Below are 11613 nucleotides of genomic sequence, written 5' to 3' on the forward strand. Positions count from 1 at the left end.
CCCTGGGCTGCTGGCGTGGTGTGTGTGTGTGTGTTTGTGTGTGTGTCTGTGTGTGTTTGCATGGTGACTGAGCCACCCTGCCCTTGGGTCCCTGGGCTCAGTCAGAGGTATGTGTCCCAAACAGCACCCTATTCCCTAAAAAGTGTGCTACTTTTGACCAGGGCCCATAGAGCTCTGGTCAAAAGTAGTGCACTATATAGGGAATAGGGTGTCATTTGGGACGCAATCAGAGTGACATGCTTGTGTAAATTCCTTAGGGAGTCTGAAGGTCCATGTGCTGAGGGCGTCGCTGTCTCACTGACTTCTATATATACCCAACACAGGAGTGGGGGAGCAGCAATCACTTTCAAAGCAAGCTTCCTCTGGACTGGAACACCCACCCAGCACATATAGACACCACCACCTCTTTATAGAACTCCACTCCTCTGAGCACATATAGCCCCCCCACCTCCACACACCACCTCTACACACACACACACACACACACACATGCACACACACCTGAATACTCACCAGTTTCTCCATCTCCTGCTCGCGGAGTCTCTCCTCTCTCTGCCAGCGGTGGTACTCCAGCAGCTCATCCTCGTTGTCGCTGATCTCTGAGATGCTGTTCTTGCGTTCCCGGGTCCGGGGCCGTACAGGCCCCCTGGAGTCCTTGGTGGCCCCAGCGCTACCAGACCTCTTCCTCTGGCCCTGGGGGCTCGTGAGAGGAGAGGGCCCAGCTCCTGCCCCAGACAGAGAGCCTAGGGCTGGGGTGAAGGCGGTACCCAGGCTGCCCTTCTGCTGCCTGCCTCCCCCGGAGGTGGGAGAGGGACTCCTGGCTCGCAGCCCCCTATCCTGGAGGGAGCCCTGTTTTGGAGAAGCCCCTCTGCGGGACATGGAGGGGCTGGGAGGGGGTAGCTCCCTCAGGCTAGAGGGTCCAGAGGGCTCTGGTGTCCTACGTGTCTGCTGAGGGCTGTCTGTGTGGGACTGGGCCTGGGAGAAGTGCTGGGGGCTGGGGGGACGAGAGCCTGAGCCGCCCACCCTCACCCTAGGGCTGGAGGGGGCCGTGGATGCCTGACATCCAGAGAATTTAGAGTTTAGTCTGGCGCTGGAGACTGGGATGTGGGATGTTCCATGTACTGCTCTGGGAGTCTCTGAACTGCCTACTGGGCTGTCCTTACCCACGCCTCTACGGGAAGCAGTGGGGCTTGGCGAGGCCTCCGCTAGGGCCCTCCTCAGAGGCCTGGGGCTCTCCGGGATCCTCTGCACATCAGCAGGTCCACTGTAGCCCCCAGGAGGGGAGGTCCGTGGCTGGGGGACGGGGGTCTGGGTGGTGAGGGTGTAGCTGGAGGAGTGGGCAGGCACTGGAGAAGTACCAGGCCCCAGGAAAGCACCACTACTGGCAGCCGACAGAGGAGAGGAGAGCGGGGAGAAGGGGCCGGGCGGGGAGGCGTTCTCATAGCTGGAGCCCACGGACATGGCCCCAGGGCTGGTGGAAGGGTAGAGCAGGTAACGCCCTTCCCCGTTCAGCATGGGGGAGAGGGGGGACTGAGGGATGGGGTGGTGGGCCATCTTCCCGGAGGACTGGGGGTCATCCATCACCAGAGAGTCCATGATGTCCTGGAGGTCCCTCTCTATGGTGCTGGTCATGGGGCCTGGGTGTGGGCCAGAGCCGGAACGGGTCCTCTCATGGAGGGCAGGCTGGTGGTTCCCATTCAGCACCGTGTGGGAGTCTATGGTAAGACAGGAGAAGGAACCAGTCAGTGTTTTAAAGGTATATATATTTCTAAAGTAGGCCGCACACTTCAGCAATGACTGAGAGACAGACAGACAGACAGACAGACAGACAGACAGACAGACAGACAGACACACACTTAAGAATTTTAGATCCTACTAAAACATGCAGTTACTGTATATAGTACAGTATGTAGGCTACTGTGACCACACCCTGTGTGTATTGTAGGTTTTGTTTCTCAGCTGTGTGTGCTGTAATCCTATAGGGATCTGGGGCTGCTAAATTTAAAAACTCTCTACTTCAATCACAGGCTGCAGATGCAATCTCACTGGGCCCAGTCAGGAAAGCGTGGTTCGTACACACACACACACACACACACACACACACAGGATCGGGTGTGGCTCTCAGACCAGCTGCAGCACTAAGGTCAGAGGAGAATGAACAATCTGTCCGCAGAGTTCATTAGTTCCAAGGTAATGTAGAACGCAGAGCCATTTATCCCACTTATACCACAGTTGCCAAAGAAAACAATACTAAAGCACACATTTACTGGTATAGAATAGAAATGACATGTTTTCATTGATATTTTCATTTTGATAAGTAAATTCATACATGCCAGAGACGCGAACCAGTCGTTCATTCTTTTTGTTCTATATCTATGGATGTCGTTCGTTTTGATCACTATGCAGGCTTGCTAAGATTCTTCACTCATCAAAGTAGCACATCCCTTGATTGCGCATGTGGGACTATTTGACAGCACAAGCGCCAGCTAGTTGTTGGCTATAAGGCTATTTAGCATGGGTCCTCAGATCCTCAAAAGGTTCTACAGCTGCACCATCGAGAGCATCCTGACTGGTTGCATCACCGCCTGGTATGGCAACTGCTCGGCCTCCGACCGCAAGGCACTACAGAGGGTAATGCGTACAGCCCAGTACATCACTGGGGCCAAACCTCCTGCCATCCAGGACCTCTATACCAGGCGGTGTCAGAGGAAGGCCCTAAAAATTGCCAAAGACTCCAGCCACCCTAGTCATAGACTGTTCTCTCTGCCACCGCACGGCAAGCAGAACCGGAGCGCCAAGTCTAGGTGCAAAAGGCTTCTTAACAGCTTCTACCCCCAAGCCATAAGACTCCTGAATAGCTAATAAAATGGCTACACTGACTATTTGCATTGTCCCCCCACACCCTCTTTTTATGCTGCTGCTACTCTCTGTTTATTATCTATGCATAGTCACTTTACCTCTACCCACATGTACATACAGTTGAAGTCGGATGTTTACATACACCTTTGCCAAATACATTTCAACTCAGTTTTTCACAATTCCTGACATTTAATCCTAGTAAAAATGATCTGTCTTAGGTCAGTTAGGATCACCACTTTATTTTAAGAATGTGAAATGTCAGAATAATAGTAGAGAGCATTATTTATTTCAGCTTTTATTTCTTTCATCACATTCCCAGTGGGTCAGAAGTTTACATACACTCAATTAGTATTTGGTAGCATTCCCTTTAAATTGTTTAACTTGGGTCAAACGTTTCGGGTGCCTTCCACAAGCTTCCCACAATACGTTGGGTGAATTTTGGCCCATTCCTCCTGACAGAGCTGGTGTAACTGAGTCAGGTTTGTAGGCCTCCTTGCTCGCATACGTTTTTGCAGTTCTGCCCACACATTTTCTATAGGATTGAGGTCAGGGCTTTGTGATGGCCACTCCGATACCTTGACTTTGTTTGTCCTTAAGCCATTTTGCCACAACTTTGGAAGTATGCTTGGGGTCATTGTCCATTTGGAAGACCCATTTGCGACCAAGCTTTAACTTCCTGACTGATGTCTTGAGATGTTGCTTCAATATATCCACATAATTTTCCTTCCTCATGATGCCATCAATTTTGTGAAGTGCACCAGTCCCTCCTGCAGCAAAGCACCCACACAGCATGATGCTGCCACCCCCGTGCTTCACGGTTGGGATGGTGTTCTTCGGCTTGCAAGCAACCCCCTTTGTCCTCCAAACATAACGATAGTCATTATGGACAAACAGTTATATTTTTGTTTCATCAGACCAGAGGACATTTCTCCAAAAAGTGGCTTCTTCCTTGCTGAGCTGCCTTTCAGGTTATGTCAATATAGGACTCATTTTACTGTGGATATAGATACTTTTGTACCTGTTTCCTCCAGCATCTTCACAAGGTCCTTTGCTGTTGTTCAGGGATTTATTTGCACTTTTCGCACCAAAGTACGTTCATCTCTAGGAGACAGAACGCGTCTCCTTCCTGAGCGGTATGACGGCTGCGTGGTCCCATGGTGTTTATACTTGCGTACTATTGTTTGTACAGATGAACGTGGTACCTTCAGGTGTTTGGAAATTGCTCCCAAGGATGAACCAGACTTGTGGAGGTCTACAATTGTTTTTCTGAGGTCTTGGCTGATTTCTTTTGATTTTCCCATGATGTCAAGCAAAGAGGCACTGAGTTTGAAGGTAGGCCTTGAAATACATCCACAGTGGTTGAAAAACAAGTTTTAATGACTCCAACCTAAGTGTATGTAAACTTCCGACTTCAACTGTAACTCTAATGAACTTTTCCTCTGCAGCAGAGGTAACTCTGGCTCTTCCTTTCCTGTGGCGGTCCTCATGAGAGACAGTTTCATCATAGTGCTTGAGGGTTTTTGCAACTGCACTTGAAGAAACTTTCAAAGTTCTTGAAATTGACTGACCTTCATGTCTTAAAGTAATGATGGACTGTTGTTTCTCTTTGCTTATTTGAGCTTTTTTTGCCATAGTATGGACTTGGTCTTTTACCAAATATGCTATCTTCTGTATACCACCCCTACCTTGTCACAACACAACTGATTGGCTCAAACGCATTAATAAATAAATAAATTCCACAAATTAACTTTTTTCAAGGCACACCTGTTAATTGAAATGCATTCCAGGTGACTACCTCATGAAGCTGGTTGAGAGAATGCCAAGTGTGTGCAAAGCTGTCATCAAAGCAAAGGGTGGCTATTTGAAGAATCTCAAATATAAAATATATTTTGATGTGTTTATCACGTTTTTGGTTACTACATGATTCCATATGTGTTATTTCATAGTTTTGATGTCTTCACTATTATTCTACAATGTAGAATGTACAAAGAAAATCCCTTGAATCAGTAAGTGTCCAAACTTTTGACTGGTACTGTATATATATATACCACTACCCAAAAGGGCAAAGTGGCATGTGCTCAGCACAGGTCGACTCCTATCTAACGTGCCTGACGCTGTGGTATAAAGGCTGTTTAAAGGCTAATACTCTCCAGTCATTTCTTGTATTAGGAGATTGTCTTGTTGTCCATAAAATACCAATCTTTGACCCCTACACATTGAAGGACACACCCACCACCCACCACATATTGCAACAACATGGTTTGTCATACGTCGAGCCAAGAGAACTGACAGAGAGACAGGGTCATAACCTTAAGAGGCAGTCTTTCACAATAGGCTCAAAATGGTGCCATACGAGAGGGAGAGCTATCTATCTTCCTTCTTTTGTCAGTCCCTTCGGTTATCTAGAAACCCTGTCAACGACCACCTCATTAATTACAGTCAATTCATATTGGGTCAGTGTTTGAAGGTACAGTAGCTTGATGTATTGGTTTGTTCAGCTAGTGCATATTTCTGTAGTATCAACTGAATGTCACCAGACAGGGTGGAACTGTACTGTCTACTACTCTCTGTCATCGATTACAATGAGTTTGAAACACTAAATCTGACATAAATTGCGGGGTTCCTATTGGGTCTATTATGATGGCTTGATGCTGGTCTTTGTGTAGAGCTATGGTGTGGTGTCATCTGATATGATGTGATGGTTAGACGCTGGTCTTTACCTGTGTGATGTCATTACCTTGCAGCATGTTCTATCACAGCCATCCTCAATTGGCGGACCGCGGCCCCGATCCGAACCCAGAACATTTATTGATTTATAGAATTTTGGGGGGAACTCAGTCGGGTTTTCAACTTACTGCTGTTGAGAGTTATAATAATAGAATGCACAAGGTGTCATTTTGAAATTTGGTAGTTTTCCTCTTGTTATGTCATTCACTGACAGACCTTAGAGAGCTATTTATAACCTGTCAGAAATGTCCTGTTGATCAACTACTAGCTCATGTTAGCTAGATAGGTAGGTTAGGCTAACAAGCTATCTAAATCTTGTAGTTATCATGGCCAGATTACGTGCTGAGGGCCTCGACACCCAGGGGGGCCCCCATTGATTTTGTTGAGTCACTCAGGTACCATATGAACACACATAAGCCATTGTAAAATGTGTAGAATTGCAGCAAATTAGCTTAGAAAACTGCACAATGTTCTCCCCGCTCCATGGCAAAATGTGTAGAATTGCAGGAACTGAGCTTTAAAATGGCCAACAAGAGGGGTGTGAGCAGTTTGAACAGTTTGGGGTCGCATGGATTGCAAGGCGGGGGTTTGTTACTATGCCGAAAAATGACAACATCCATCCGGATCTTTGCCACCTAGGAAATGTGTTTGACCGGACCTTCTCAAATAGTACCCCTGCTCTATCATTACTTGTGTGGTTCCTATAGTGTTGAGATGTGATGGTTACCTGTGTGGTGGGCCTTGTAGGCGCTGGGCCCCTGGCTTCCTCCAGGTAGCATGCTCTTCATCCTGAGGGCCTCTTCTGGGTGGTTGAAGCGGAAAAAGGCTGACTGACCAAAACACAGCATGCACCCTGGAGGGACAAGAGAACACAACAGAGTGGTGAGAATAGAACAGTGGTGTTGTGAAAACAGCTAAAGCTCCATATTATGTCCCCTTGTTCACCTCTGCAGTCACTGGCCAGAGTGGCTGATACGTCCCCTGTAACCACAAACAGGAGCTTATCCTACCCCACCTCTATTACATGTACAAACTAACACCATGTTCTTCAGGACAGGAGGGCATATTTCAGTGTTGTTCTTTTCAAACCACTTAGGACTGGATCAAATCCGTGGCGCCGAAGATCGGCGTTGTCGCTTGATTGACATTTAAAGGCAATACTGTATGCCTGCTCAATTGAAAATGATCTTTTACATTTCAACCGCGCTACAACGCTGAGCTTCAGCCTACTACTTCCCCTGCCACTAAACATCTGAGAGTCAAGCTGGAGCCTCCAGTTGTGGTTCACATCCATCATGATAGACATAGATAGCCAGTGCTGCATTATTAAGCTTTCCACACACCTCACACACAAACCTATATCAAACCTATATCAAAACAGAATGATGAAGATTGGTCCTCGATTCTATTCATACTCTTCTCGTCATCACCAACTCCTTCATACACAGTCATTGTCTCTGACTCACACCACGGGGCTGGCTAGTGACATGGTAGTGAGTAAAGAGCTGATTAATCAATCTCAGCCAGGCGTGTTTCAGTGGAGGATAGACACCTCAGGGTGAGTTATGACTTCTGAAGGCCATTTCATTATGAAAATGAAGAGAGAGAGAGAGAGAGAGAGAGAGAGAGAGAGAGAGAGAGAGAGAGAGAGAGAGAGAGAGAGAGAGAGAGAGAGAGAGAGAGATCTATAGACTGTCTATGAGGTAACATGTTAGGAGATGCTGTGTAGGACAAGTCTCAGCCAACACAAAACCACAGAGAGAGAAATGACATAATGTACTGCAGACTTTTTTATAATAAGTGGTACATGGAGAAAATCATACCTCAATGAAATGAAAATATATTTTACACCAGAGCCTTAGATATGCAGTTTGAGAAACTTCTTCGTCTCAAAAACATTACATGGCAACATAGCAATGTTGATGTTAATTACCTATCATATTTAGGAAATAGTCTTAGAAATATAACTTTACCATGTGCTTCTCTGCTCATACACTTCAGCCTATGGCTCATTTGATTGAGACCACAGTAAATTATAGGCGCACACAAACGTGATATTGCGCGCCCAGCAGAGAATTAGAAATATATAATAATATGCCATTTAGCAGACGCTTTTATCCAAAGCAACTTACAGTCATGCGTGCATACATTTTTGTGTATGGGTGGTCCCGGGGATCGAACCCACTACCCTGGAGTTACAAGCGCCGTGCTCTACCAGTTGAGCTACAGAGGACCACTGAGGGGAGGCATCGGGCACACATTGAGATATAATAAGCAACTAATTCTAAAACACTGAGAAATAAATAAAATACAATAAAAAATATTAAACCCTTCCCCGGACTGAAATTTAAAAAGTATGACCCTCCCACAAATTCTCCAAGTACCCTGTCCCGTAAATTCTGAACGGTCCCTAATCAATGTATTGTTATGATTCCCTGTTACACTGTTCCCTGCCATCATTTTGTTGGTCAGAGGATTCAGGTCAAAATGTTCCTTAGTGCCAGTGACAATCTACTGTATTGACACAACAACAGCGGAATGTGAACCACGCTCCATTCTAGGACAGGTGTGGAGGGAGGGAGCTAGGGTGACAGCACGTGGTGGTCCGGATCCAGGGTGAGAGGGTCAAGGGGAGATGTTTTAACGGTAACAAGAACAGCAGATTAATTCTAGGAACAAGCCAGTGGAATAGCAGGCCGAGAGAGAGAGATGAACAACAGGTGAGTAGCCTAAAGTACATTGTTACATTTCACCCTTAAAATAGTTCACTCCCAGGCACATGCACAGATAGAGTCTACCTGTGCAGAGCACATGCCCCTTTGCCTTCCCACTTGCCAAGTGCCCTTTTAGATGGTGGTATACAGTACAGTGCCTTGCAAAAGTATTCATCCCCCTTGACGTTTTTCCTATTTTGTTGCATTACAACCTGTAATTTAAATGGATTTTTATTTGGATTTCATGTAATGGACATACACAAAATAGTCCAAATTGGTGAAGTGAAATTCTAAAAAATGTATAACGGAAAAGTGGTGCGTGCATATGTATTCACCCCCTTTGCTACGAAGCCCCTAAATATGATCTGGTGCAACCAATTACCTTCAGAAGTCAAATAATTAGTGAAATAAAGTCCACCTGTGTGCAATCTAAGTGTCACATGATCTCAGTATATATACACCTGTTCTGAAATGCCCCAGGGTCTGCAACACCACTAAGCAAGGGGCACCACCAAGCAAGTGGCACCATGAAGACCAAGGAGCTCTCCAAACAGGTCAGGGACAAAGTTGTGGAGAAGTACAGATCAGGGTTGGGTTATAAAAAAATATCAGAAACTTTGAACATCCCACGGAGCACCATTAAATCCATTATTTAAAAATTTAAAGAATATGACACCACAACAAACCTGCCAAGAGAGGGCCGCCCACCAAAACACACAGACCAGGCAAGGAGGGCATTAATCAGAGAGGCAATAAAGAGACCAAAGATAACCCTGAAGGAGCTGCAAAGCTTTGTTTGTTTCACAATAAAACATATTTTGCATCATCAAAGTGGTAGGCATGTTGTGTAAATCAAATTATACAAACTGCCAAAAAATCCATTTTAATTCCAGGTTGTAAGGCAACAAAATAGGAAAAATGCCAAGGGGGGTGAATACTTTCGCAAGCCACTGTATATATATATATCTTATTTGGTATAGTTTTTATCCTTGTTGTTCTGAACCCACTGCCCGCAAGTTGTCATAACGCCGTCATGTTGTGGTGAAATGGCAAAACGGCAGCACCCCCTGCAGAAGAGGTGTAAGAATTTGTGTTGTTGCACCAAAACATTGTTTACTAAAACTGACACAAATCAGTGCCTTGTTTTCAGATATGGCTGTTACAGAACAGGGCATTGCCAGGAATAGAGCTGTTGTTCCTTTCAGAGGTGGCACAACTCGTGACGGTGTGCTTTACAAGTTGATGATAGAACGCACTTACAATATACCAAAGGAACAGGAATGGGTTCACAGGAGAGACAACTGGATGTCGGACACAATACAGAATGAGATTATTCAACAACTGGCTCACGCCGTACAGAGGGAGATTGTGTTGCGCGTATCAGTGTCCCTTCTATGGCCTGACTGCTGATGGCACCACTGACGTGTGCACCATGGAACAATCTCCAGTACGTCGACCAGAACCTGGACGCCCCCGACTCTACAGCTGAAACTCTGTTCTTGTGTGTGAAGGACATCTTTTTGCATTGTTAAATATTCCCTTGGAACGGCTCCAGGGATACTGCTTTGATGGAGGAAGCATGTCAAACCGTTTTTCAGGTGTGCAGGCTCAATTGAAAGAGGCATGTACAGGGTCCATGTATTTGCACTGTAGTAACCAGTCACTGGATTTGGTTTTGCAAGAAGTTTTCGCACGAGGTGAGCCTTGTGGCTGACACACTGAACGTTGTGCAGGGCGTGGCAGTCGTCATAAGAGAACCACACAAGCGTAAACAGTAGTACAAGTCTCTTTTTGGTGTGGAAGAAGTAGTGACCAACATCCTAGGCCTGTGTCCAACCAGGTGGTGCATGCGCACGAAAGCCATCTCACTCGTCTGCGGCACTCTCCTCTCCTCACTAGACATACTGAAGGATGACAAGAGTGTCAAGGGAAAACGAGAGCAGAAATCGGGGGACTGCACAAACAGGCGCTCAAAGGAAGAACCTACTTCAGCATACTGTGTAGTGAAGCACTGTTCGGGCCCTATGAGGCAGTGGCCAGGACCCTACAGAGCACCAAGGTGAGTGCTCTCGGCGCCCTCGAATGTGCCAATGTGCTGACGAAATGAGTCATGGCACTGAGAGATGAATGCGTCGTGGAGGAGATCACAGCCAAGTTTTGTATTAAAATACAATTTAATTAAATGAATGACACACGTAGACAACACAAGGTTAAAACACATTCAAGACATACTGTACATAAAAATTTACTAATATGACATTTAATATTGATAAAATGCTCGACAACCTGCCCGATCGACCCCATCCCCTCCTCCCTTCTCCAGACCATCTCTTGAGATCCTCTCCCATTCCTCACATCCCTCATCAACTCATCCCTGACCACTGGCTGCGTCCCCTCTGACTTCAAAATGGGCCGAGTCACTCCCCTCCTCAAGAAACCAACACTCGACTCCTCTGACGCAAAAAACTACAGACCAGTATACTTTCTTTCTTCTCTTTGGTCTCTGACCAACTCTCTCACTATCTCTCAGAACGATCTTCTTTACGCTAAACAGTCAGACTTCAAGATGGGTCACTCAACTGAGACTGCTATTCTCTGTGTCATGGAGGCTCTCTGCACTGCCAAAACTCTCTCCTCTGTTCTCATACTCCCAGATCTATCCTCTGCCTTTGACACCGTGAACCATCAGATCCTACTCTCCACCATCTCAGAGCTGGGCGTCTCAGGCTCTGCACACTCTTGGATTGCATCCTACCTGGCAGGCCACTTACCAGGTGACGTGGCGAGGATCTGTGTCTTCACCATGTACTCTCACTACTGGTGTCCCCCAGGGCTCAGTTATAGGCCCTCTCCCCTTTCCTCTTCTCTCTACACACCAAGTCACTCTGCTCCGTCATATCTTCACATGGTCTCTCCTATTATTGCTATGCGGGTGACACTCAACTACTTTTCTCCTTCCCCCGTTCTGACACCCAGGTGGCGACACGCATCTCTGCGTACCTGGCAGATATCTAGCTTAGATGTCTGCCCACCACATCAAACTCAACCTCAACAAGATGGAGCTGCTCTTCCTCCCGAGGAAGGCCTGCCCGCTCCAAGACCTCTCCATCACGGTTGACAACTCCACGGTGTCCCCCTCCCAGAGTGAAAATTACCTTGGTGTGACCCTGGACAACACCCTGTCGTTCTCTGCAAACATCAAAGCAGTGACTCGCTCCTGCAGGTTCATGCTCTACAACATCTGTAGAGTACAACCCTACCTCACACAGGAAGTGGCGCAGGTCATAATCCAGGCACTTGTCATCTCACGTCT

The 11613-nt window shown here is 46.6% G+C and overlaps 1 protein-coding gene across 8 annotated transcripts in view; it reads right to left on the reverse strand.

Annotated features, from left to right (window-relative positions):
• The window catches only part of phldb1a (pleckstrin homology-like domain, family B, member 1a), a 62639-nt gene that overhangs the window by 24129 nt on the left and 26897 nt on the right, over positions 1-11613 (reverse strand). For 7 of the 8 annotated variants that reach the window (XM_041894531.2, XM_041894538.2, XM_041894530.2 and 4 more), the window contains 2 exons: positions 6314-6439; positions 514-1715 (listed from right to left, as the gene is read on the reverse strand). In XM_041894531.2, coding sequence (XP_041750465.1) covers positions 514-1715; positions 6314-6439 — 1328 coding nt within the window. Of the gene's footprint in view, positions 1-513; positions 1716-6313; positions 6440-11560; positions 11603-11613 lie in introns of those variants that run through there. The other variant, XM_041894537.2, reaches the window with a different exon arrangement.

Source organism: Coregonus clupeaformis, chromosome 13 (assembly GCF_020615455.1).
Source record: "Coregonus clupeaformis isolate EN_2021a chromosome 13, ASM2061545v1, whole genome shotgun sequence".
NCBI classification, from domain to species: Eukaryota; Metazoa; Chordata; class Actinopteri; order Salmoniformes; family Salmonidae; genus Coregonus; species Coregonus clupeaformis.